The sequence below is a fragment of the Canis aureus genome, chromosome 9 (assembly GCF_053574225.1).
Source record: "Canis aureus isolate CA01 chromosome 9, VMU_Caureus_v.1.0, whole genome shotgun sequence".
In the NCBI taxonomy this organism is placed as follows: domain Eukaryota; kingdom Metazoa; phylum Chordata; class Mammalia; order Carnivora; family Canidae; genus Canis; species Canis aureus.
This window is the reverse complement of record NC_135619.1, coordinates 71,425,198-71,451,437: the sequence shown is the minus strand read 5'-3', so window position 1 is coordinate 71,451,437 and position 26,240 is coordinate 71,425,198. Positions and strand designations below refer to the sequence as shown.

At 57.1% G+C, this 26,240-nt stretch overlaps 2 protein-coding genes and 2 long non-coding RNA genes across 6 annotated transcripts in view; 2 read left to right on the top strand and 2 right to left on the bottom strand.

Annotated features, from left to right (window-relative positions):
* The window catches only part of CYP46A1 (cytochrome P450 family 46 subfamily A member 1), a 28,657-nt gene extending 25,378 nt beyond the window's left edge, over window positions 1-3,279 (bottom strand). The window contains exon 1 of the mRNA XM_077910574.1: window positions 3,045-3,279. Coding sequence (XP_077766700.1) covers window positions 3,045-3,166 — 122 coding nt within the window. The 5' untranslated portion in view covers window positions 3,167-3,279. The remainder of the gene's footprint in view (window positions 1-3,044) is intronic.
* LOC144321132 (uncharacterized) lies at window positions 2,056-5,621 on the top strand. Its single transcript, XR_013386859.1, has 3 exons — window positions 2,056-2,176; window positions 2,634-2,876; window positions 5,140-5,621. It is a non-coding gene; the product is annotated as an uncharacterized LOC144321132 (long non-coding RNA).
* A 2,688-nt stretch (window positions 5,622-8,309) lies between these two features.
* Window positions 8,310-26,240, bottom strand: part of HHIPL1 (HHIP like 1) — a 43,136-nt gene continuing 25,205 nt past the window's right edge. For 2 of the 3 annotated variants that reach the window (XM_077910571.1, XM_077910572.1), the window contains 7 exons: window positions 24,451-24,594; window positions 21,771-22,099; window positions 21,189-21,315; window positions 18,154-18,299; window positions 15,160-15,241; window positions 11,844-11,926; window positions 8,310-9,840 (listed from right to left, as the gene is read on the bottom strand). In XM_077910571.1, coding sequence (XP_077766697.1) covers window positions 9,305-9,840; window positions 11,844-11,926; window positions 15,160-15,241; window positions 18,154-18,299; window positions 21,189-21,315; window positions 21,771-22,099; window positions 24,451-24,594 — 1,447 coding nt within the window. In that variant the 3' untranslated portion in view covers window positions 8,310-9,304. Of the gene's footprint in view, window positions 9,841-11,843; window positions 11,927-12,361; window positions 12,899-15,159; window positions 15,242-18,153; window positions 18,300-21,188; window positions 21,316-21,770; window positions 22,100-24,450; window positions 24,595-26,240 lie in introns of those variants that run through there. The other variant, XM_077910573.1, reaches the window with a different exon arrangement.
* Window positions 14,237-25,732, top strand: LOC144321130 (uncharacterized). The gene is made up of 3 exons (XR_013386857.1): window positions 14,237-14,401; window positions 22,861-23,135; window positions 24,186-25,732. It is a non-coding gene; the product is annotated as an uncharacterized LOC144321130 (long non-coding RNA).

Here is a 26,240-nt window from a genome sequence, read left to right as displayed (position 1 = left end):
CAAGGTTGGGTGCGCCACCCAACAGAGCCAGTAAGGGGTGGGGTCTCCACCATCGCCAGGAGCCAAAGGGCCATTTGTTGAACGGGCCCCACCTGGGGCAGTTTGGCAAGTGGGAACGGGAGTAGGGAACCAGTGCCACCCAAGAGTCGCACTTGAAAAACTTATTCTGCAATAAATAAAAACTGGAAGAGAGAGACGCTCTCTTGACAACTTTCTGTTGTCAAGTTTACATTCATCCCACGCTGCCAGGAGACTGGGGGCTGATGAGGAAGCTGAGAGCAGTGACAGGGAAATGAAGAAACCACAAGTGTTTGTGTGGGACCCAAAGGTGGGGTCTGAGTTTTCAGCCGCTACACGGATGGTTGCAGTAGGATGTTGTGTGTGGGGAACTCCAGGAGGGTATCCTGGAGGAGAGGGCATCCTGGTGACACCTGCTGGATAAGGAGGAAGATGGGTAGGGGTGGGGAGAGCACAGCAGCTGCTCCTTGTAAGGCAGAGGGATCCTTGCCTGAAAGTTGGCAAAGCCTGGAAGCAACCAAGGGGCAAACGTTACTACCAGAGACCCGATATGTACACTTCTTGCCAACCATGGTGTTGCCAATCACGGTTTGAGGATCCAGGCTTTGGATACCAAAGCATGAGCTAGAAGAGGCTCCAGAACTTTCATTTAGCACAGGTTTATATGTGACCACCAAACAACTGTTAATCCCAAATCTTTTTGCATATGCATCGTTCAGTTCACCTCCTTAGAATAAAGAGCCCAACTATAATTACGTTTAATTATATAATTAGTATTATATAATTAACCTCCTCCCATTCTCCCACCCACCCACACGCACCTGTAGGTCACACGTCGCTTCTGCAGTGTAGGACTCAGGGGAGAAATCGGGCATAAGAGGGAAGAAATACAGACACATACTACTACAAGGATGAACCTTGAAATCATGATGCTGAGTGAAAAAAGCCAGCCACAAAAAGGCCACAGATTGTATGATTCCATTTATGTGTAACATCCAGACAAATCTAGAAAACAGATTAGTGGTTGCCTAGGGCTGGGGGGTGAGGGGGGGGGGAGGTGAGGCGTGACAACTAAAGGGTGCTGGGTTTCTGTTTGGGGGATGAAAATGTTCTGGAACCAGTGGTTAAGAATGATATACTCTGTCACTATACTAAAAAGTACTCATTGGACCCTTTAAGAGGGTAAATTTTATGGCAAAATTTCATTTTTAAAATGCAATTAAAAAAAATGATAAAGGCGAGGGGCAGAAAGGGGCTTGATTTAAGGTTCTGCCTTCTTGAGACAAAGAGACTTAGACCAGATCTGCAGTGCTTGAAGCACTTGGGTTTACGAGAAGACCAAGTCACGGTGAGACCTAGCCGAACAAGCACAAAGCTCATTCAATCCCAAGCTGTCGATGGCTGGTTTGCAAAGTTGGAAGGGTGACAGTGTACCTAACAGAACTGGTAGGCGACTTCCACCATCCACTTTGAATCACTGTTTATCGAGTATCTACTATGCCTGTACCAGCTGCTGCCGCTGCTGTGCCAGATGTCAGGGACAAAGCAGTGAACAAGACAGACACAGGCCTATGGGAGAGACAGACACTTAACAAAAGGTTGCACAAATAATTACCCAACTCTTACAATGACATAGAGTTCACAAAATGAACATGATATATTCGGGCACGGAAGCAGGTGGGAACCTCCCTGAGGAGTTAGCATGGAAGCCTCGCCTGGAAGGTGAGGGGAAGAACCATCTAGGTGGCATGGAAGACAGAGCTGCTAAGCATGGGGAAAGGAAGACCCCAAGGTGGGCGAGGGCACCTGGGAAGACAGAGGGCCAGCAGGGGGGAACAATCGCCTCCCTGTATCACCAGCCACAGAGATCTTTCCCAAAACCACCAAACAGGGATTCAGGCTTCCGATGCCAGGTCATCTGGCTTGTGCTGGAGGTGGGCACCTTCCAGAAGGTTCATGTCCTGAGGTTTTAAAAAGCGTGTCTACTACCATTGTTTATTCATTCATTCAACAAATATTTATTGAGCGTCTGCAATGTGCCAGGTGCTGGGGATACACGAGCGAACACACAGCATCCCTGCCCTCCCGGGGCTCACATTCTAAAGGGGGAGACAGACACAGTCAACAAGTGAACAGACAGTCAACAAGTGAACAGAAGGTAACTTCAGGGGTGATGGCCCCTTAAGGAGTTGCGGGCTAGGTGGGCTTTACACAGGGTGGACAGGGAAGAGCACGACCCTGGAGCTGCAGGAGGGGGGTTGCAGTGAGCAAGCAAGGGAGGGGGGTGATGAGAACAGTACAGAGTGGGGTTCTGAGAACTCAGCAGGGGCCTTGCTGGCCACAGAACGGACTTAATCTAGAATTTAGATTTCCTTCTCAAGTGATGGAAAGCTTTTGGAGCAGAGAAATGACACGTTTGATTTAAGCTTCAGAAAGGTCATTTGATTTAAGCTTCAGAAAGGTAAGCTTCTGGTTGGGGGGTGGGGGAGGCAACGCTAGGTGGGGGTAGGGGACAAGGATGGATGGAAGTGCTAAGCAGAAGACAAAAAGGGTACATATACCAGGACAGAAATACAAAGGGGAATGTGACCAAAGGAAAGTGTGTTCCGATCCAGGTGGAGTGACCCGGTTCCAAGTCCCAAAGTTAAGAGCGCCCACTTCAGAGCCAAGGCGGACCCCGGGCTGAAATCTAGGCTTACCGACTGTGTGACCTTGGGCAGGTGACTTTGCCTCTGCGCGCCTCAGTCTCCTCGTCTGAACGATGGGGTAACAATAGCGCCTACCTAACAGGGCTGTCGCTGCCATCACGTTTGTGGGGCCCAGCAGAGCGCGGTGGGCGCCGAGCAGCTGCTGCGGCTGTGAGTAATTTGTTACTAAGAATAGTTAGCGCCCCTCTCCCGGCCGCCGCCTCCCAGCGGCCACGCGCAACCGCGAGGCTGGACCCCCGGCCCCACGCCGGCTTGGACGCGCCCCCCGGCCCCCTCTCGAGCGCCCCATCCAGGCCCCCGCCCCCACCCCCCGCTCACCTGGGCCGCGGCGGCCCGGGGATGTGCTCGTAGCGGCTGCGAGCGCGGTGCACGAAGGTGCAGCAGAGGCCGAAGGCGACCAGGACGGCGCTGCCGAGCAGCAGCAGCAGCCCGGGGCTCATGGCTCCCGGGCAGGCCAGGCCAGGGTCGGGGCCGGGCACCGAGGGGGCGGGAGGCCGGAGCCGACTCAGCTGTCAGCGCCGCGCGCCGCCTCGGCCCCAGGCCCGGCGCGACCCAGCACCGCCCACTCCCGCTCGGCTCCGCCCCCGCCGGCCCGACCCCGCCCAGGGCGCTCCGGCCCCGCCAACCGCGTCTCCGCCTCCGCCTCCAGCTCCCGGGCCCCGCCCCCGGCCCCGCCCCCGGCCCCGCCCCGCTCCGGCCCAGGCCCCGCCCAGAGCACGGGATTTCCGCCAATCACGACGCCGCTTCTGGCTCAGACCCCCCGGGCCCCGCCCTCTCCCCGCCTCCCCAGGCCCCGCCTCCCTAGGCCCCGCCCCCGGCCCCTCCAGCTCCGTTCCCACGGCGGCTCCGCCCAGAACGCGTTGTCCTTGGCAACCCCGATTCCTCCGCGCTTCCTGCCCCGGCGGCGGTGTTGGGTCCCGCTGGCTGGTTCCGCTCTCTCGGGCGCCTGCAAATAACGGTTCTCTCCGGTGCTAGGCCCCTTCCCGGGAACCCCATCCCAGCCTCCAGGCCTCCGACTGTTCCCACACCCTCTCTCGAACCCCCAACCCCCAAAGCTCGTGCCCCCTGCCTGGCCGGTCCCCGCGGCGCCCACGGGGCAGGTGGCGAGGACCCCGGGGACGCAGGGAGGTGGTGTCTGCAAATGAGGAGCGCACAGCTGGACCAGGGTCTGCCCTCCCGGCGTCTGGGCGCCTCCAGAACCTCCCAGACCCAGGAACAGCCGGGTCGGAGGCGTCGACCCAGGTCCAAAGGAGCCGCAGGTGGGGCCCGTGCAAATCTGGGTGCGCAAGGTGGCCCTGGAGGGAAGGCGACACATGTGCCCGCGGGGACCATAGGGTATCTGTGAAGTACTAGCCGAGCCTTCCGTTTATGTAACCCGCTTCTCCCCACCCGTCCGGGTGTGACAGAGCAAGCCCAGCTCTGCACTCCTAGTTCTCACCCCTCCACTGGGGAGGCCACCCAGACTGGGAGCAGCGGATGGGAAGGGCCGAGTGTGCACACTCCTGGTACCGGTAAAGCTCCAACGGGCTGGGAAGGAGGCGCCCAAAGACTGAGGCTGCCGGGTGCCTGGGAAGGGGACATGCCCCTACCCCATTCGTGGGCCGGTCCCGGAGAGGTTTGGGGGGCTGGGAAACAGAGGTCTGTGTACCTCTTTCCCCAAGGCAGCCAGGGACGGTCCTCCCGTCAGGGCCATGACTGTGAGGGTTCTGTGCCCTGCAGGGTGATGGGGAGCACCACACTTTAGCAGCTGGACCTAGGGACGCCTGGGTGGCTCAGTGGTGGAGCGTCTGCCTTTGGCTCAGGGCGTGATCCGGGGTCCCGCATGGGGCTCCCCACTTGGAGCCTGCTTCTCCCTCTGCCTGTGTCTGTGCCTCTCTCTGTGTCGCTCATGAATAAATAAAATCTTAAAACAACAACAAAAGCTGGACCCAGAGAATTTCTGTCCCTGGACCCCCACAACCTGGGCGTCCATCCTTCCCACCCAGCCCACCCACCTCAGGGAGCTGGACACCACTAGTCTGGGGCTCAGAGGCATTGGCTTGCCGTGGTGCCTGCCCCCATGTGGCGGTAAGAAGCAGCCACTGGCTGGCCCTGCTTAGAGAGGGTGGGTGGGGGTGGGCAGGTTAGAGAGCCCCTGCTGGGCTGTGAAAGCTCCAGGAGCTGGGGGCAATCTGGACGAAGGACCCCCAACCATTGTTTTTTTGAGGACAGGGCCAGATCCTAAACTGCTCTGGGCACAGGCTGGGGTCTCACACGAGGCGGGCATGGAAGCCTCAGGGTACTTCCGTGAGCCTGAGCCTGTCCAACTAGAGCGAAGGAGAGGAATGGGCCTTAACATTCTCTGGTGCATCACTCAACACCAGTAACCTCTAGCTCAATGCGACCATGGCCCCACTGGCATTTCTGCCCACAGGACACCCCTGTCGCTGACTGGGGCGAGTCAACAGTATCTCCTCCTCATGTATCAAGTCTACTGCTGTCCCACTGCCACCTCATCTGATTCTCCAGCTCTCCTGTGATCAGGTGGGGAGTGATGAGAGAGAGGGCACCCCAAGGCTGGGGTGGGTCTCCGCGCCCTTCGCCTGGGCAGGCAGCACTACAAGCCGCCAGCAGAGGGAGCTGCCTGGAAGCACGTGGCCAACCACCTGGCCCTTCGCAGGAAAGGTCTAGACTCCAGGGTCCTCAATGTGGTAGCCACTGGCCACAGGTGCCAGTCCAGCCACTTGAAACATGGCTAGTCCAAGCTGAGATGTTGTGTGTGTGTAGAACAGACACTGGATTACACTAACTGGATATAAAAAATGTTTTTAAAATCTCATTAATGTCTGTATATTAACTGATAAAATGATAATTGTCAAATATGCTGGGTTAAAGAAAATATCTTATTAAAATTCATTTCACCCTGATTTCGTGTTACATTTTTAGCACGGCTACTAGAGAATTTAAAGTGACTGATGTGGCTCTGATGATCGGACGGCACTAGTTGGGAGTGGTTCTCAAAGTGTGGCCCCTAGGTCGACAGCATTAGCATCACTCGGTGTCACAATGCAAATTCTCAGCCCCGCTGAGATCTACTGAGTCAAAAACTCTGATAGGCCCCCAGCGACTGGTATGTGAACCAGCCCTACTAGTGTTTCTGCTCAAGTTTGGAAACACCGGGCAAGACGTGGTCCCCCAGCAGGAATCGCTGAGCGGGATCGCGGGCTCTGAAGGCTTCCCGCTCTGAAGGCAGGCTCTGGAGTAGCTGCCCTCGCTTGAGTGGTGCAAAGCTGCCTCCCATCGGAATGTGGGACCAAGGCCCCGGCCTGGGTCCGGCTTGTTGGAGGCGTTCAGGTAAACGGAATAAACGAGGCCCCGTCGGTGACCCGGAGTGTCATTACCCGAGGCTGACACCATGGATGCAGTCCTGGGTGCTACGCCACACCTGGGACATCCCTGCCCCATTTGGGCTCCAAGGATTCAAAAACTGAGCTGTGTGACACCGGGTGGAGGCGGCCCCTCTCTGGGCCAGGTTCTGAGAGACCACTCTAACTGCTGACTGGAAGCCCGATTAGAGCGGAAGATGGCAGAGGTTGACGGGGAGCAGAGGGAGCCTTGGCCAGGGTCACCCCTATCTCCAGAAACCCTGGAGGGCTCTGAGGCAGGATCAGAGTCCCAGGGGACAGAGTCACTTGTGGATGCTCCCTCGGCAGCCAGCTGTAGGTAGTGGAGTGAAAGGAGCACTGGACGGCAAGTCTGAAGCCGGCTCTGCCTCTTTCTAGGCTTGTGTCCCCATCTGCACAATGACAGGGGCCTATGGGAATTGGGGCCGACACTGAATTCAATGCTCTTTAGGCAGCGGTGTGATGGCCCAAAGCTGGGTCTCCAGAGCCCTACTGCCTGGTTTCAAATATTGGCTACACGACGTTTGGCAAGTAAGGAAGCTTCTCCAGGCCTCAGTTTGCACATCTGTACAATGAAGGGTGAGCATCATAGCTGCCTCCTACAGGTTAACAGGAGGATTGAGTGAGTGAATACTAAGTAAAACTTTTAGGACTGTGCCTAGCACATAGTAAGTGCTCAGCAAACGTCAGCTATCCTCCCTTGTTACTGCTGAAGGGGCAGTGAGTCTGTGTCAGCCTCCTCGTCAGGAGTCAGGCTGAAGCCTAAGCCTTGTTTGGAGCTGAGGGGTCAGGAGGACTGAAGGGAAGAGCACCCCACCCAAGGGCCTCGCTGAGGGCTGGACCACTCCACCACGTGGGGGAAGGTACTAGAGGCCCTGCTGGTGGCTCCAGGCCATCACTGCTGAGGAGCAGTGGGAGATGCACCCCCCCCCATCACTTATGCCCCACTTCCCAGGCCACACCTGATGGCATCTTGGCTCTCAGGCCCTGACATGAAGGGAGAAAGATCAACAGGGTGAGGAAGGGCAGGGAAGGGCATGATGGAGCCCCAGGAAGAGGCTCTACAACCCCCCAACACCACTGTTCGGGGCCCAGGAGGACCAACAGCTCTGGTCGCCCCACTGGGTAGGGCCAGGGTGCCGCCCTGCTCTGGAGGGCCACCCACCTTCCCTGGGCTCTAGTCTCTGCTCAGCCCCATCTGGGACAGGCCCAGGACACTCCGCCTCCCCAGGCTCGTTTCTCCATGTGCGTGGTGGGGAGTTGGGCCCTCGCAGCTGGCACTGTTCGGAATTTCCCTGCATCTGAATTTCCCTGCATCTGGAGGAGACACCCGTCGGCTACTGCTGGGCAATGGGACGAGGCAGGGGCCTCCAGCAGGTGCTTCCTGGCCAGGCTGGCAGCCCACAGTGGGCTGGAGCCCGGTGTGGTGGGGGGGACCCCTGGGCCAAGCCGCATCTTGCTGCTGGCCTAGCGCACGTGGACCAGGTAGTTCAAGAGTTAGGATGCCAGCAGGTGTGAGCTAGGCTGTGTGTGCTCTTCTCCCCTCTCTGGCTGTGCCCCTCAGTTTCTCTGCCCATAAAAGGAGCAGAAGAGGGCTTTTCAAAGGCTTAAGTGAGTTCACACATGCTGTACTGTCCTTACCACGGTGTCCTGCACACAGGCCACGCTCAGCGGCAGGGCTGTGGTCTCCAGGTGGGCTCAAGGTGGCCAGGCCCAGGGCCCTTGCCAACCGCACTGAAGGCAGAGGTACGAGAAGTCCGAGAGGTGACCTTGAGCTTTCTTCTGCCGTCCTGTACTCCGTACTCAGCTCATGAGCAGCCAGGAGCCACCCCCCCGCCAGGACTTGCCTGCTCCATTTCCTCTGCTGGGCACACCACCCCTGGCGCCGGCTCAGCTCTCAGAATAATGGACAGTGTGGGCTGGGATGACCCCCCCAGAGCCCCAACGGGCCCTGGCATGGGCTATATCCTGTCCTCACCGCCCAGTGCCCATCTGCTTCGCCTCTCTGCTCCCCTATCAGAGGGTATGTCCAACTGTACTTGACACCCCCTCACAGACCCGGCACGGGGCCAGGGTGGAGGCCCTCAGTGGGCAAAGGAACTTCCACCCGTGAGCAGGAGGGAGGCTCCCGGCCTCGCCCCCCTCCCTCACCCCCACCTCCAGCTCCCAGGCAGTGTGGGTCAGAGAGAAGAGGCAGGAAGGGGGTTGTAAACAGTCATGTTGTTGGCACATCATTGGGTGACAGAGCATTAGGAGACCTTCTGGACCCCTGGGCAGGGGCGTGGTGGGGGTCCCCTGGGATTTCACTGTGCAGCGTGTGGATGGAGATGACCAAGGTGGCTCCGGTGGCCCCAACACCGCCTTTAAAGTGGAGAAACCTGATGCCCTACTCACTCACTGGGCGGCGTGATGCTTGGAGTGGCCAGGTGGGTGGCTTCTGTCCCAGTGAGTGCTAGGGGGTCAGGTCTCAGGGCCAGGGACCCCAGCGCTGTCCCCAGAGCACCCACATGGCCTCAGCATGTTGATGAAGCCCAAGGGGACCAGGAGGCTTCTCCCAGAGGTGAGCTAGTACCCCGTCCCCCAGCCAGCCCTCCCCGGATGCTCACTTCCCCAGGGAGCCTGATCCTCACCCAGACAGCCACAGCCCACAGTTCACCCTGGACCCATCCGTCTAACAGCTTCCCTTTGCCCCACGGGATGCCTACCTGTTCTCTTCAGCACCTCTACCTGCCAGGCCACCCAACCATGATCTTTGAGTCACCTTCCTCAGGCTACGCTCCAGATTGTCCAGGGCCCTCCACTCTAGCCCCGGGCAGGACAGGCCTGGTCCCCTCCCTCAATCTACCAGCTATGCCTCCGTTAAAGTGCCCAAGGGCATGCCTGCCCTTGAAGGGTGGTCGTCCTCAGTGCTCAGGGTCGGTGGCCAGACTGTGCCTGCGCGTGCCTGAGATGTTTGGAGGTAAGAAAAGAACACCTGGGGCCCATGGCCACACAGACCCCAACACGCTGTGGCTTCTGGCCCGCGGAAGACACAGGGGCGGGGACACAGAGAGCACGCGAGCCCTGCACCCCCACCGCCCACGCGGCCACGGGACAGCGTTACAGACGAGCCCCCTCGGCCCGCAGGGTCGCGCGCACCGGGCGCCCAGGGCGCAGGGGCCCTGCCAGGCTGCGGCGGGTGGAGGCGGTGCTCGCCTACAGGTCGGGGTCCTCGTGGCTGCACACGACGCCCGCGTCCTCCTGGTGCCCGCAGTTGTGAGTCCCCACGCCGGCGTGCGTGCACTCCAGCAGGTTGCGCTCGCTGCCCGCGCAGCGCACGTCGTCCAGCAGGATGGGCAGCGCGCGGCCCTCCCCGAACTCCGCGCGCTTGGCGGCCCGCGCGGCGTGCGCAAAGCCCAGCTGGCGGCACACGACGGCGGCAGCCTTGGTGTCCCAGGCGTCGTCGCACACGGTGCCCCAGCGTCCTCCCGCGAACACCTCCACGCGCCCGCGCCCGGGACTCAGGCCCGCGGGCCGCACCAGGCGCACGGCGCCGTCGGGGGGCGCGGGGTCCGCGGTACCGGGTCGACCCCGCCGCCGCCCGCCACCCCTCCGACCCCCCGGCCGCCGGGTGGGCCTTGCGGGGCGCGGGGTGGGCGCGGGCGCGGCAGCCGTGGGGCGGCGGCGGCGGGGCGCCTGGGTGGGTGCTCGCGCTGGGGGCCGCGGGGTGCTCTCTGCCCTCCGGATGAACTCTGCGCAGAGGAAGAGCCTGCGGTCAGAGCGACCCGCCCCAGCTCTCCACCAGGGAACGCAGACCCCTCGGGAAAGATGTTCCCATCCTGCCCTCCACTCCCACCCCGGGGATGGGGTACCTCTTGGGGACACCGGCCTGGAGCTGGTGCGAGGTGCTTCCTCAGTCATTCTGCAAACGCTGGCCGGCAGCTGCTTTGTGCAGTCTGCCTCTGCGGTGTCCCCCCACCCCTGGTCCTGCCCTCCTGGGAGTGTCTAGTCTGGGAACAGGGATGGGGGAACAGCCCCTCACACTGTTAAGCCATGAGCCCAGTGGAAGGGAAGAAGTATCTGGGAGGGCTTCGGAGAGTAAGTGACCCTTTCTGGCTCCCGTCTGGTTTAGGTGTAAGGAAGCTGAGGCCCCTGATGGGGAGATCTGCTGAGGATCTAAGGCACGCAGGCGGCATGGGAACTGGACTGCCCAGGGCCTGTCCGGATAGGGTGCAGCTCTCCTCCAGGCTCCCAAGGCTGCTGGCTGGAGCTGGGGCCCACGCTGACCAGAGCCATGGTGGCACCCCAAGCCTCTGCCCCACCACAGGGCCTCGGTATGTAGGCATGGGGAGCTGAGGTGGGTGACTTCCCTTGTCCACCCCCCAATACATGGCCCTCACGCTCAGCCCTGGTCAGCCCCAGAGATAAACCTCACTCTGCTTGGGACACTCTGCCAGGACAGGCACAACTCCCAGACTTCTCCCTGACTATGGGGAGGGACCCAAGGGTCACCAGTCCCTCTAACCCCCCCCACCTCAGCTGAGATGAAGGCTAAGAAGGGGTCTTGATTCAAGGCCATGAGCAGGGCAGGGCCAGATGCTCCCCCTCCCTGCACCCTGGCTCCCACTCCACCTGCGGGGAAGGGCTTCCGGATCCCCAGGCTGTCAGGGAGCCTTCTGCTTTGGCTCCTGCTAGTTCTGCAGCCTAGACTGCCCCCACCCCCACCCCCAGTGCACACTTCGTTCCAGGCTCAACCCCCAGCCTCTGGGAACTCCCCACCCCCACCCCGGTCCTGCACTGCTCTGGGTCCCCATGGCAGCTGGCACACACTTCTGTAATGGCCCTGGGACAATAAATGACTTTTCTGTCTGTCCCAGGAGGGACAGGGCCTGGTCTGACTTTTCCTGTGGCTCCAGCATCCAGCACCAAATGGGTAACAATAGAAAGTGCCAGAAACTGCTGAATGAATGGAAAACTCGCCAAGGCCTGAAACCAACCGCAGCTAGGATTAACCTCCCCAAACTCTGAGCTCATTCCTGCCCCCACCTTTTCTCTGCTGGGGGCACTGCTGCCTCAAGGCTGCCCACCCCAGCCGCCGGGTGCCCAGCACCCCTCCTTTCCTTCTCCCCTACACCTCCTCCACCAGCTGTGATCTATCTGTTGGGTACCCTTGGCCCACAGGGTGATTTTTAAGATTTTGAGCACAAGTTGCCAAAATTTGCAAATGGAGAGACTGTATGTAACAACCCAAGAAGGCAGGTTTGTGTCTGTCTTGCTCAAGGTGTACCTCCAGCATGAAGCTTGGCTCTGAGGTCACGAGGACTTGCGCCCACCTCCCTCCCCACCAGACTTGTTGGAATTGAACCATCTCATGGTAGCCCCTAGGGAAATGCGCCTGCCCCCGTGGCACCTTCTCCCAGCATGACTCCTTCTGGTCTTGCCCCCACCCATATGTACCCGCTGCCTCTGCCTGTCCTGAGAGCTCAGAGTGCACCTTGCCAGACACCAGTTAGCCCTATCTTTCCCTCACCCCCTCTGAGGCCTGCAGCCCCTTGGGACCACTCACCCATGGCCCGGGATCAAGGAGCTCCACCCACTTCGAGCATCTAATGGGTGCCATTCCCAATGCTAGGCATCGGGGCCCAGGAGGGACATCCAGAACCAGCTGGAAGGACCCGTATCGAGTGGGGGAGCCGCTGGGTATGGGCTGCAGGTGCTTCCCTCCCCTACTTCACCCTTGTCGGTAGGCACTTACTTTCTTTGGGCACAAAACGGATGAGGTGGCTCCTCACCTTCACCTGGGCAGGCTGGATCCGACACTTGCCGGGTGGTGCCCGTCTGCCGACATACAGGAGGTCATGAGTGCCCGCCTGGGAGCCTGCCCTGAGCCTGTCCCCCTGCAGCCAGGCAGGTACGCATTCAGGCCCGGGCAGTTGTGCGTGGGAACACCGCGTGGGAACAGCGGTGGCCGTTGGTGGAGTGCACCATACATGCTCCAGGCCCCTGGGGGTCGAGGAACCCAACTCCAGGACAGAAGTCCTATATTACAGCCTGCCAAGTGTCCACTCAGCATCTGCTTCAAGAGTGCTAGGGCCGGTGTTCTGATTCAGACCAGGAACTGCCTTGGGAATGTGATCAAATGTCACAGCCCTCTTCTTTCCACCACCCGCCCCCTCCTGTAACTGACTGCAGCCGGATTCCTGCACCCTGCCCGGCCCCCACGCCCCACAGCCTTTGGGGAGAGTCTCTCTGCCCCTCTGCCCCTGAATTTTAGTGATGCAGCATCTAAGGGAAAGGTGAGGTTGATCCAAAGATAAAGGGTCAGAGAGAGCCGCAGGGCTGGCAGCAGAGCCGAGGGATTTGGGGCCGTGGAGGGTGGGGTTTCAGAGAGCTGAGGAGAACAGCATCTGAGAAGCGTTGCCAAGGCTCTGAATTGGGTCTTCTTTGACATCTCCGAGGGGCACAAGTAAGGCATGGAATTCCATTTTAATTAGCCTTTGGCTGTCGATCTGTGAGTCTTTGAATGGGACCGACCCTATTCTGGGACTGGCCCACGTGGGTCCAGATTTCAATAGGCTCCAGCAGCACAAGGGGAAGGCCCAAGGGGTGAAGTGGCCATGTGACATGAGGTGGCTTCCAGACAGGCTTGGCAAAAGAGGGAAACTGAGGAGGGATACTGGTCTCTCCCCGCAGGGGTTAAAGAAACACAGCCAGGCACACGCGGTTCCCAAAGCTGCAGAAAGAGTGGGTTTTGCTCTGAACCCCAGATAACATCCACATGCTTCAGACAGACCCAGCATGGTTTTGTTCCTTAAGGAAATTATGTTAAAAAAAAAAAATCGCTATTAGGCAAAAGGTAGGAGATGCATCCCCCAAATGCCACAGTGGTTTTGTCTGGGCAGTGATGGATGTCCCCACCCCATTCGTCCACTCCTGAGCTCTTCATTCCGGGTGTTCTCTAATGAAGCCTCTATGCAGGCTGTTGTGGGTGCAAAAGAAGACATGCTTTCCAAAACAGAAACAAAAAAGAGATGAGGCAGGGCGGGATGGGAAGGGGAAGGAATCTAGCCTATTACTGGCTCCTCCCTCCAGGGGACCTTGAACAGAACTACCTAAGCCTTTGGGGGTCCCCACCTCCATTGCATGGGGAGGATGAGCCAATAGCGAAAGAAAGGTGCCGCTTGGCAAAAGGAGAGGACGGATCTAAGGCAGCCTCTGGCATGAATTACATGCTCCATAAATGTGATATTTCCTTAGAGAAGCACTCTTTAAAAAAAAAAAGAGAGAGAGAGAGAGAGAAATAACCTAAATGTCCAAGGAACGGGTAAGATGATTGCGGCACAGTGACTCAACAGCCAATTACCCAGCCATTCAAAACGATCCTTTCGAGAGTGCTGTTGCAACGTGGAAATGTTTATACAAAATAGGGAAAACGAACAAAGAAAAATGCGAAGTTTGCATGTGCTCCTCCACACTGACATAAATCCCAGAGCTAGCAGATTAAAGCCAGAGGGACCTCGGGGAAATGGGAGGGAGGGATGAAAGGAGGAAGTCCTTATATGTTTCTTGATAAATACTGATGTCAATAACGAATAGATTTGTGTATTTTAAAAAAAATTTAAAATTAAAAATTAAAATAAAAAAAAAAACAAACAGAAAAAGCAACCAAAATGTGTGGTCATCAAGAAATGTCTGAGAAGCTGTCACAGACCAGGGGAAGCTAAGGAGACATGATGACCAAATGAATGGAATGTAGGATTCTGGATAGGATCCTAGAGCAGAAACAGGACAGCATGGAAAAACTGGAGAAATCCTTTAATTAATAGTAATGTACCAACATCGGTCCATTAACTGTCACTAGTGTACCATGACGTCGCAAGATGCTAATAATAGAGGACATCCTTGAGGGGTATACGGGAAATTCTAAACCATCTTTGCAATTTGTCTGTAAATCTAAAACCACTCTAATTTCTCAAAATGATTTTTGAGAAGTAAGATGGTGTTTCAGGATTTTTCCAAAGCCAGGATGTTTTAAAGTGAGGGTAACTATCCATGTCGGGGGCTGCCAAACGTGAGCAGGTTCTCTGAGGGCACAAGGGGCTTTGTGCTGGGGGCTGACATCACCTGTGCACACGCGGGGCAACCTGCCCAGGTGCCGAATGGAGGCACAGATCGGTGGGAGGCCAGCTGAGAAGCAAAACTCTAAGGGCTGAGAAGGACCTTGGGAAACATGATCATCCATTTGTTCATCGTATATGCCCGAGTCTTGGCTCTGCGCTCTGGGCAGGCCCCAGGGTGGCACTGACTTTGAAGGTAGGGGGTAGGGGTCAGTCCCTGTGGAGACTCCTGGGCCAGGGGGACAGTGCCCATTACAGGTCTGAGAGCCGTGGGGAGCACTGCTCAAGACCTGGAGGGAAATGCCCCTCGGAGGCAGTGAGGCCTAAGGCTCAGCTCTGGCTCTGGCTGGGACGGGGGCACCCACCTTTATGCCATCTCCACTTCTGTAAACTAAGTGGCTGAGATGTCAATGAGTTTTACATGGAAGGAGTCAGAACACGAAACCGAATTAGTGGCTCTACATGTAGAAGCAAAGCAGATGGAGAAGGGCATGGGGAGGGTCAGGGAGGTGTTCTGAAAGTCCCAGAATGTTCCAGACAGTAGCCAGCAGGCTGCTTTCACCAGGAGAAGGTGGGACTGCAGGGGGTTGTCTCAGAGGCAAGTGGGGGCCGGGGGAGGTGGTGCAGGGGTGGGGTGCCCCAGGAAATGAGGAGTGACTCAGGTCAAGCCTGTGCTTCTCTGCCCCAGGCAGCATCCTTGGCCCCCTTCTGCCATGAGCAGAGCTGGATTTGAGGCGGCAAATCCAGTTTTAAGACCCAGGCCTGCCTCTCCCCAGCACTATGGACTCGACCAGTCACTTCCCTTCTCTGGGTCTCAGTTTTCCCTTCTGAAAAATGGTGTTGTGAGTAATGCCCTCCCGTAGAGGGTGGCAGAGGGGAAAACAAGGCAATGGAGGTGAGGGGTCCTGGCAGACAGCAGGAGCCCGGGCAGTGGGGGGTCGGGAGGGGGCTCACCTGGAGGGGTCGATCACTTTGTAGACAACCCCACGGGCCGCTGTGGCACTCGGCACGCCCGTCGACATGAAGTACAGCTCCCCTTGGGCGAGAAACCAGGTGAAGAGTGAGAACCGCGCCTGGAATGTGGTCCCGGCCAGCCCCTCCCCCCCTCAGGCTCTGAGAGGGACCCCAGCCTCAGAGAGCCATGCAGGGGGTGTTCCAGAGCTGGATGCAGAGCAGAGAGAGGCAGCAGTGTCCTGGGCCTCCGGCCACTCCACCCGGACCTCACCACATTCTGGCCTCATCTTGGGGACCCAGCCTGGCCTGGTCCATGCCTGGCTTCACTCCCAGCGCCACACACCTCTGGGCTCAAGTGAGGGACCACGGCCCAGCTCCCCAGCCAACTGCTACTGGGTGCCCCCGTGGCTCCTCCAGCCTCGGCGTCCCTAGCCCTAACGTGGGATGCCTCCCAGGGCTAGTGCAAGCACTAGAGGAGCACAGCACACGCTCAGTGTCAGCTACTGCTGCTGCGATGACTGTCCTCCTCCAGGATCCGGGTCCTGCAGAGCCTTTGAGGCCAGAGACCCTCCCCTGCTGACCAGCAGGCACCTGCCAGGCAGGGGCAGGGGCAGAAGCATGTGCTTGGCGGGTCTCTAGTGTGAATCCCAGGCCCCGCACTTCACCCCGTGGGAGCACCAGCAGCTCTGGGACAGCCCCACTTAGAGGTTCAGTTGAGTTTCCACGATGTCTCAGGGCCCTTGCGAGTTCTGAGCACGTGGCACCATAGATGTTCTCAGTAAATATGATCTTTCTCCCTCCTCACCCTCATCCCACCCCCTGCCTCTCGCTGCCGGAGGCACCTATGCCCAGGAAACAGGCTTCATCATTCCTATCTTACAGAGGCTCAGAGAGGCCAAGTGATTTTTCCAAAGGCACACAGCTGGTGAGTGGTGAAGCCAGGCCTGGATCTCAGCAATGTCTGTTGCCCCCCAGCCCTCGCCATTGGAGGACACATGGTGGCTGGGGGCCCCAGACCCAGGCCATGTGTGATTCGGTGTGATGGTTCAGCCATGCTAATACTTCTGTCTTTGTAGGAGGACAGTGAAGAGTTCTCCCCAAGATGGGGATGATCCCCAAGGAGAGACTAAGACAGAGAGAACTCTGAGGAAGGCATGTTTGTGGGGACAGGTGCAGTCAAGGAGGGCTGCGTGGAGGTGGGGTCTAAGAATCAAGGCCCAGGAAACCCAGGGATCCTCACAAAGGGGAAGATATTGGGGGGCAACTTGGGTAACTGGGGTAGACCAAGCTGTGGTGGGAAGCTGGGGACTGGGGAGGGCAGGGTGCCGAGTACTCAATGATTTCTGACCCCCTCCAGGAGCAGCAGTCCTGCTTTGGTGGGGAGTTTGGGGGCAGTTTATAGGTCCCCAAGGTGAAGATGCAACCATACCCTGGCAAGTCAGCCCCTACTTGAGATCCCATAGGCACAACCACGGATTTGCTGTGCCATCCGGGCTATCACTTCCCTCTCTGGGCCTCTTTCTGAGGGACTTGGCCTGCAGCCCTCACACCTACTCTCCAGCCCCCTGGAGCCATCCAAGTCTCTCTGCACATGCTGCTCCCTCAGCCTGGAATTCCCTTCTCCCTGACCAAGCCTGAGCTTAGGGCCCTGCTCTGGGAAGCCTCCAGGGGCCAGATTAGGCGCAGTACCCCCCAGCTCCCACCTCTGTAAAGTGACAGGCATGGACCGGGCACACTCTGGCCTGTCAGCCTCGTCTGCTGGGAGCCATGGCCCCCAACCCCGCGCACAGGCAGGGAGGCCCCACGGGCCCTGCAAGCCCTACCTGGGGCCAAGTTGCCTTCAATTCTCTGTGGTGTGGACTGTCCCTGGAGGACACCAGGCCACCAGAGACCCTTGTTTTGCAATTTGCAAGTGTCGGAACAACTAGAGAGGTGGGAGCCTGATCCTGGAGCTGGAGCCAGTTGCTGGGCTCTGTGCCTTCCAGGGGCCGCCTGCCCAGGCTTGCTAGTGGGCTGTCCCTGGGCCGAGTGACTTAGAGGAGGCTCCTCCTGGCTCTCCTTATCCGTTACTTGATGTCACTCAGAGGGCTGGACAAGGGCTCCTTGGGAACTGCAACTTCCAGGCCCTGCTCCTGGGGGGAGGGAGCACCCCTCCTTCCAAAACACATTAACCCCCTACTGACCAAAAGAAAAGGCTTTCAAGACCCAGTGGGCTTGGGAGGGCAGTGGGGGCTGGGGCTGCCTTTTTGAAAATTTAGATTGTGACGGGTGTCATCCAACAAAGGTTTCCCAGACTTAGGCCTGGGGGCTCTGGGCACTGGGCCCTGCAGGAGATACCCCTCCAAAGGCCCCTGGGTGGGCGTTGCCTAGCAACCCTGCCAAGCATCCCCCAGGCCCCACTGGGGGCCCCTCAGCTTTTGTCCAGGGACAATTGGGGCCAAGGACAAAAGCAGGAGGCTGGAGCAGGATCCAGCCTCCAGGGCCCCTCAGCCTCCCCCCCTTCCCTGTTCCTTGCATTGAAAATACAAGAGTCGGAATGGGAACCCACTGACACGTGGGTCAACAGAGGGTGTTCGAGAAGGCGGCGTCTACCTACTTTCTAAAAACAATGTGGCTTAATTTTATAGGCCAGACTTCTTGACCATCAGGAACCCAGGGTGGTAGAGGTCTGGGATACACTCTTTCCCCACCTGCCTGCATTTCCACCATCACAAACCCCTTCCTGGTCCGCTCACTCCATGGCATCATTTGAAGCCTACAAGCAGCCCTGCAGGGGTAGGGGGGAAACTGTCCCCATCTGGAAGATGGGGAGACAGAAGCCCAGGCTGGTGAGGACTGATGCCCAAGCAAGGTCTCAGGCCACTGCACACTTGCTCCCCAGCCTTAAGGGGATTTCAGGCCTGAGACTCCATCCCTGGGATCCCAGGCCAAAGGACCTATGGGGTGGGGGCATCAGTCCCAAGCACAAGGCCCCAGGGCCTCAGGAGTGCTCACCGGCCTCATCCTCAGCAAAGGAGATGATATGAGGGTAGTAGTTGTTAATGAGGCCCGGGAACGCACAGGTCTGGCCTCGACCCATGCAGATCTCGCTGTATCGCCACTGGCCTGTCTCCAGGTTCTCGCGGAGGGACATCAGACGCCTGCAAAGAAGCATGAGCTGTGGGGTCATGCCTGGCATGGTGCCCAGGGGAACCCCACCCACAATCTATCCATCCATCCACTCATATATTATTCATGCAACCAGGATCATACATTATTTGTAGGACCCAATGTAAAATAAGCATGCAGGGCCCTTGTTTAAAAAGTGCCAAGTATTTCAAGGCAGTGATAGCAGAACATTAAACCAAGCGTGGGCCCTTCTGAGCACGGGGTCTGTGCATCCGCACAAGCTGCACGTCCATAAGGCTGGCCCCCAATACTCCTTTGTAGTCTAGTGGTTAGGAAGGAGCTGGTGCTCTCATAAAGCTGGCCCAGCGTGCAGTCTTCCCTGAGTACCTCCTATGCACCAGAAAAAGGCAGGGGAAAGAGACAAGCCAGTCCCCTGCCCCCTGAGCTCAGCCTCACCCACTGACCGGCAGGAGGTGGCCAGGAGTTTCAAAATCCTCCAAGGCTGGTGACCAGAAGTTTGTATATACCCTGGAGCAGCCTCCACTCTGGAGCATGCAGTAGAGCTTGGGCATCTTCAGAATATGATCTTTCCCTCTGTTCCCATCAATCTCCAGGCCCTGCTTGGATGTACCCTCCTCTGAGAAGCCCTCCTGACTGCCCCCAGCGCTGGCTCCTCCAGCACTGTGCACAGGCTCTCTGAGGCTGGACCGGAGTGGACCAAGCATGGGTCTGTCTCCCTGACTCTGCTGTGAAGTGCCTTCAGCTCTGCTGCCCTCACCCTGGCACAAAGCCTGACCCAGCAGAAGGGCTTGGGAAAAGCTAGCAAAATTAGTTGTATCTCTGTGGTGGGATGACTTCAGCACTCCTAAGGGACAGGTGAAGGGGGAAAGGAGAATCAGACACAGAAACAGAGGCTTTGGGGCCACCTGTTTGGCTCAGTCGGTGGAGCATGTGACTCTTGATCTCAGGGTTGTGAGTTCGAGACCCATGCTGGGTATAGAGATTACTTTAGGAAAATAAATCTTAAAAAAAAACACACACACACACAAAAAAAACAGAGGCTTCATCTAGACCCATTTCTAGAAGGGAAAGCTGAGTGGCAGAGGCAGACTCTCAGGGAGGGGAGGAACTGGAGAGGCCCCAACATCCAGAGGCCTAAGTCAGCGTTGGCCCTCAGCTCCAGCTGCAGATGTGCCAGCCACAAACCAACCCTGCGCCAGCAGCCTGCAAGACATGAGAATTCTCTGACCAGCCTCGAGCCACCTTATTTCCTTATTTCCACTCCTGCGGAAGCCTGTTCAGCTGTCCTCATGTGGAGAGGCTAGGGTGGGAATGATTTTTTTGTTTGTTTGTTTGTTTTTGTTTTTTCTTTAAGTAGGTTCCACACCCAATGTGGGGCTTGAACTCACAACCCTGAGATGAAGAGATTACTAGATCCCAAGTGCTGTATGTGTATTAACTGACTCAGTCCTCAAACTCTAGTAAGCAAGTACTATTATCATCTCCCTTTTACAGACAAGGAGACTGAAGCACAGAGAGGTGATGTAACTAACTCGAGGTCACACAGCTAATAAGTGGGCGGGAATCAGACCCCGGCGATCTCAGCTGCACTTTTTTTAAAGATTTTATTTTTAAGTAATTTCTATCCTCACGTGGGGTGCGAATTTACGACCCTGAGAACAAGAGTCCCACACACTACCAACTGAGCCAGCCAGGCACCCCCTGGACTTTTTTTTTTTTTTTTAATCTTTACTTGGGATGCCTGGCTGGCTCAGAGGCGAAGTGTGTGACTCGTTCTCAGGGTTGTAAATTCAAACCCCATGTTGAGGGTAGAAATTACTTTAAAATGAGATAAAATAAAAAATGAAGAAAGAAAACGAGAAAAAAAATTTTTTTTAAATCTTGACTTTTTTTAAAGCAATTTCTACACCCAATATGGGGCTTGAACTCACAACCACAAGATCAAGAGCTGCATGCTCTACCAAATGAGCCAGCCAGGTGCCCCTCTGCAGCACTTTTAAAGCCTTGTGTCCAGTATATGTCTTCCTAGGGCCTCTGTATTCCTCCGTTTTCCGCTCTGTACAATGGAAGAATGAGGGGATCATGAGGCTTCACAGCTCTCCTCAGGGCAAGAGTCCAACCCACAGCTTAGGAGGTATGTTCTCTTTTCTCTGTCCAGAACCTGTCTGGGGGTATGATGCATCCCAACCCCCACCCCATGCAAATACACACACACACACACACACACACACACACCTTTAGATTCTCAGTGGGTAGGGTGGCACTGCCATATAGTGTGGGGACTGGGCAGCAAGGTTCCAGGGGCCCCCATGGTCAGACCCCGGTGGGAGCCCCAGCCCCCCTCCCCACCAGAAGGACCTCTCTGGCCTCTTCTAGACCAATGCTCCCTGGAGCCCCCGTCAGTTACTCCAGCCAGAGATCCTGGTTTCCCCAGAAGCCAGGTGGCTCAGAGTCTGTCAAGGAAGTTGTTCGTGTTCCCCTGACCCCCACCTTTCACCTCTGCCCTCCCGCCTTGTACTCTCGGGACTGCCGGCAGGCCTGGAGTCCACGCATCTCAGGTGGGTGGGGAAGATGAACAGATTCGCAATTAAACAAGTGTCCGGTCTCTAGTCTCTCTAGTCAAGAGCTGTGCCTTCACGGCAGTGCTTGAGGCAGCCAGTGAGGCTCAAGAAGGGTATCAAGAGAAAAGGGGGTGGGTTAGGGTGTTTCCTGAGATATGACTCCAGACTTCTTCCCAGAGGAAGAGACCTGCTGGCACCTGCAGGTCCCCATCAGCAAGCAGCTCGGTTCAGTGTGCACCTGTGCACATACGCAGGACACCTGTACTGTTTTGTTTTACAAGAAGCCAGTGGCAGCATCCACTGAGCCTGCTTTGGCACAGGAGCCCATGGGCCACTTACCCACTCATAAAGTCGCCGAAAATGTAGAGGCCATTCAGGTTTGGGTACTCACAGCCCCGGTACACATAGCCCCCCGTGACCGACTTGCCCAGCTTGTGCGGGTAAGCGAAAATCGGCAGCACGTCATCTGCAGAGTGGGGGGGAAGCTGGGATGAGCTGGCAGGTCAGCCCCTCTTCCCCAAGGAGCTGGGTAGGTCTGAGTCTGGAGGGGCAGAGGGAGGTGAGGTCCCGGGGAGGGCCGAGGTGGGGACCCCAGAGAGTCACCACGGGAGGAGGGTGCATAGGGCTTGGGTAAAGCAGGGAGGAGAGCATGGGTTTGCAGGGATGGGGTGGGTGGGGAAGAGAGCCAGGAGCAAGCCCAGCGGGCGCTGGGGAAGAGGGGAGGCAGGGGCATCCAGGATGGTCCCATGGAGACGCGAGGGGGGCGCACACCGCATGGGGTGGGGGACGGATCCGGGATCGGAGAGTCTCCAGGGGCGCAGGGAGGTCTCGAGGCGACGGGGGACGTGGAGGGCACGAGGGAGGCGCGGGGAGGGGGGCTGCGGTGTGCAGATCCGAGGGTCGGGGTGGGGGGTGGCTCACCGAGGGAGGCGTTGGCGCACAGCTTGCGGTCGTAGCACTCGTAGCCTTCGCGCGCGCGCCAGCCGTAGTTGCGGCCGCGCTCCACCAGGTCCACCTCCTCGAACTTGTTCTGGCCCACGTCTCCGCAGAAGAGGCGCCCGCGGCCCGCGCCGGTCGCCGGGTCCCCGCGGTCGAAGGAGCAGCGCCACATGTTGCGCACGCCCAGGGCGTAGACCTCGGGCCGCGCGGCGGGGTCGCCCACGAACGGGTTGTCGCGCGGGATGCGGTAGAGCGGGCCGCGCTCGTTGTGGTCCACGTCGATGCGCAGCACCTTGCCCAGCAGCGCCGACCTGCAGGCGGGGGGCGGGGGGGGGGCAGGGGGGCTGGCGGCGCCGCAGCAGGTGCCCGGCTGGGTCAAGGTCAGCCTGGGCTGTGGGGCCAGACGCCCTGGTTCAAGTCCTCCCTAGCTGCTCACCAGCTGGGTACCCCCATTCATGCATGCATGCATTCATTCATTCATTCATTCAGCATTTACCAGGCACCTCCTTATGCACCAGGCTGCAGAGGCATTGGACATACACACCTTCTATTGCCCCACCTCATCCTCGCCACCAACCTTTTAGGTGTAGTGGGCGCTACTGTGATGCTCTGTTACAGCTGGGGCAGCGGAGCTCAGGAAGGTCATGTAACGTGCCCAGTTGTCACACTGCTAGTAAAGGGAGGGGGCTGGGATCCAGCCCAGGCAGTGGGACCACAGAATCCCAAGCTCCTAGCCCCAACACTCTTTCCAACCTCCCCAACGCCTGTCTCCCCGCTGTAATTGTTAGGGTGCTCCCTCTCCTTCCTGCCTCCTTATCGGGTTGTCCCAGGGAGTGAAAACAGTCCTAAAAATGACTCATATTTGCAGTTTTCTCCCAACACCCAAGACGGTGATCAGCGTGGAATAGGTGCTCATTCAGCGTTTGGCGAGGGAATGGCTGCAAAGTCTAGTGCACCATATATGAGTAGAGGTTGGGGCTCAGGGAAGTGGCGTGGGGGAGGGCAAGGAAACACGGCAGATCTCAGGGGGAACTGGGAGGCTGAGGTTCTTGCTTTCTCTCTCACCATCGAGGGCATTGGGGCAGAACCACCATATGTCAGAGAGCCAGACAGGCCTCGGCGGCCCTTCACCTCACACTGCACACCCACCACGCCTACCTCAAGATGAGGCCACCAGGTTGCAGAGGGGGACAACTTGCCAGCTCCCCCCAAGCAGCTCTGGACTTGAACCTAGGCCACTCCCATGGCACCAGGCAACAGCGGCTTCTGGATGGAGGAGACCTCAGGACTCGTGCTCCAGAGCCACGGAGGACAGGAGTGGGGCCCTATCTCCACATCACTTCCACGGTGAGTAGCTTGTGGGTTTTATTCATCCCATGACAAAAATGACACGCGCTGGCACAAATCTGCAATGTGCTTGAAGACGCTTTGAGGAGAGCACACCTTAGGCATCTGTTTTCTGATGCACCTCCCTACCACCTTGCTCTTCTCGCTGTTAGCATTCTGGAGCACTCCCCTCCTCACCCCCTCACCCCCGGCTGCCTTTCCAGGAGGGACTGTGTGGTGTGCACATTTGATCAGCCGTGTACCCTCATTCTGGCACGGAGTCCGCACCCAAGCCTCCAGCTCACCATCAGACATCTCACAGGTGTCTTCTTTAACCGTGCAAGAGGCTCCCACCCAAAGATGCCCCACAGTTAATCCCCTATCATGGTCTCACCCCAAGGAGTCCCCCGCACACGCTCCAGCCTGCTCAGCACCAAGCCCCAGATGACACCCCTGCGCCCATACACTGTGCCGCCAGCTTCACTATAGAAGTGGGCAAAACTCATAGCAGCAAAATAATGTTTTAAGTTCTGTCCAATTATCCACAAATCCTTAATTTCTATTTTCCCAACTCCATCGCTAAACACATCCCAAACATGAGAAAGCTGCAGTGATTCTTACACTGTCATATATGAAAGCACAAGTCACAAATTGTGAACACGTTAATTACTGTAATCAACATCATCCTTCTATTTTTACTTTCTGGGCTAAGGAAGGTTTTGTCGTTTTAGCTAAGAGAATGGGGGAGGCTGCCCTAGATATCTTCATCGACACTGTGTGTGTGTGTGTGTGTGTGTGTGTGTGTGTGTGTGTGTGTGTAGTAGAATAATGGCAGGCCATCTGCTCAAGCCAAGAAGTAAATAACAACAGCAAGACTATGCCTCAGTTTCTGGGCCATCGTGGGTGACCCTTGGGACAGAAAACCCTCCAGCCCGTACGGCCCTGCTCCAGCAGCTCACGCTCCCCCTTTGGTATGGGAAGGCTCCCTTTTCTTCCTCTGGGTCAAGCAGGGCTGGGCTGACTTCTGATAGAAGCCCAGCTTCCCGGAGACTCTCTGCTGTCGCTTATCAGGTACCCGGGACGAGTGGGTTCTGTGCCAGCCCTCCACAAACACGATCACCTTTGCTCCTCACGACAAGCCTCCCCTGGAGATTACTATTCTTCCCTCCGACTGGTGAGTGGAAGTGGCTTGACTGGGGTCCCCCGCTGGCTAGCTGCAGACTGGGCTGGGGCCCGAAGCCCTTTCTACCGCCCTGCACTGTGTGGCTGAGGAAGGAACTCCCCCTCCAGAAGAGCATGTAAACCAACCCACCGCCCAGTCAGAAGCAGAACATACTTGTTTTGGGCATTTCCGAACTTTCCAAAGGGGTCTCCGGCCATCCCGCCATCACCAGTAAAGATGTAGAGATACCCATCGTCCCCGAACAGCAGCTGGCCCCCGTTGTGGTTTGAGGCTGGTTCTTCGATCTCCAGGATTATCCTAAAAGAAGATAAGCCACCCCCACCAAACAAACAAATAAACAAAACACCAACCTCAACCAAAAACATAAAACAAGATCACAGCAATAAAACCTCCTCTTTTGGATGCCATTTCACAGTTGAAAAGACTTTTCATATCTTTCATAGCAGGTGATTTTTATGAGACTCTAGTAGGCAGGGCAGGGATAATTCCCTCCACGGTGCTAATGAGGAACTGGAGTCTCAGAGAGGTTGAGCAACTTGCCCAAGGTCACACAGCCCATAGGTAGCAGAGCTGGGACTAGAACTCAGGTCTTCCTACCACTCCCCACCACTAGCTCCCCAAGTTATGATCCTGTGAAACTGTGGACCTTGTCACCGGCCCAAATGGTTTCTTCGTAATCGTAGCTACCTGCATACCAGCCACTTAAGCCGAGCACTTTCTACACATCCCCTTCATTTGTTAGGTACTGTAACTTCTAAGGAGGTGGGGTGCACCGTGTGGGTTGTGCTCAGCTACCCAGCCCCTCAGCGATCTCCTTTACTGCCAGGCCAGAAAGCCTTCTGCTCCACGGCCGGCCAGCTGGATTCCGGTTGGGGTTTGCCAGTGAAGGGTAGAAAGCAAGAGGAAGGGAGAAGCCACGCTTCCCTGGCTCCTGGAGCTGCCTCCCGAAGTGGTAGTTGCACAAATGGAAACAGTGGCTCTGGAAGGTGGACTCTTGGGTTTCCACCCAAACATCTTGGTACCAGGAGCAGCAAACTTAGCAACTCAAAGACCTTTTCCCTTCTGTTCCCCTGGCTTCTTGCAATTACTGATCTTCGGATAACTTTGACCTTCCTCCTGTCCTTCTCCAGATCCTTCCAATGCCTCTGTAGCTGACTCCCTGTTTGCTTAGGTTTTCCAGGACTGGTCACCAACTTACTAATCCCTTATGAATATAGTTAAGAAAAACCAAGGCACAGAAAGGTCAAGTAACTTGAACCCAGGACTTCAGGGCTCCAGAACCAAGACTGGAAGCCTTTCCACTGAGGCCAACACTCATGATGTGGGGGGGGTGACACAGAGCCCCAAATTCCAAGTCCTCCCCGGACAGGACAGCTCAGACGGGCAGGTGTCCACCTCCCCTGGGGATCCCAGCCCTGGGAACAGGAACTGACAGCTGATTCAGGCAAAAAATGACCACTCTGTTCTGCCCTGAGCCAGCCGTGCCCACTTCTCCTTCTATGTGAGTCAAGTTCTAGGCTTGTGCTTGGCAGGGACCATAGGACCCTCACCGACACTCACTCTGAAATACGTTCATCTGGATATTGTGTGTCCCACCTACAGTTTTTATGTGGAATCACTTTTGATTTATTTTATTTATTTTTTAAAGATTATATTTATTTATTTGAGAGTGAGCTCGAGCAGAGCAAGAGATAGAGCACGAGCAGGGCTGGGGACAGAGTGGGAGGGAGTAGCAGGCTCCCCACTGAGCAAGGAGCCAGATGTGACACTTGATCCCAGGACCCTGGGATCATGACCTGAGCCGAAGGCAGATGCTTAACTGACTGAGCCACCCAGGTGCCCCAGAAATTGCTTTTTAAAAGTCACCGATGAGGGCAGCCCAGGTGGCTTAGCGGTTTAGTGTCACCTTCGGCCCAGGGCGTGATCCTGGAGACCCGGGATCG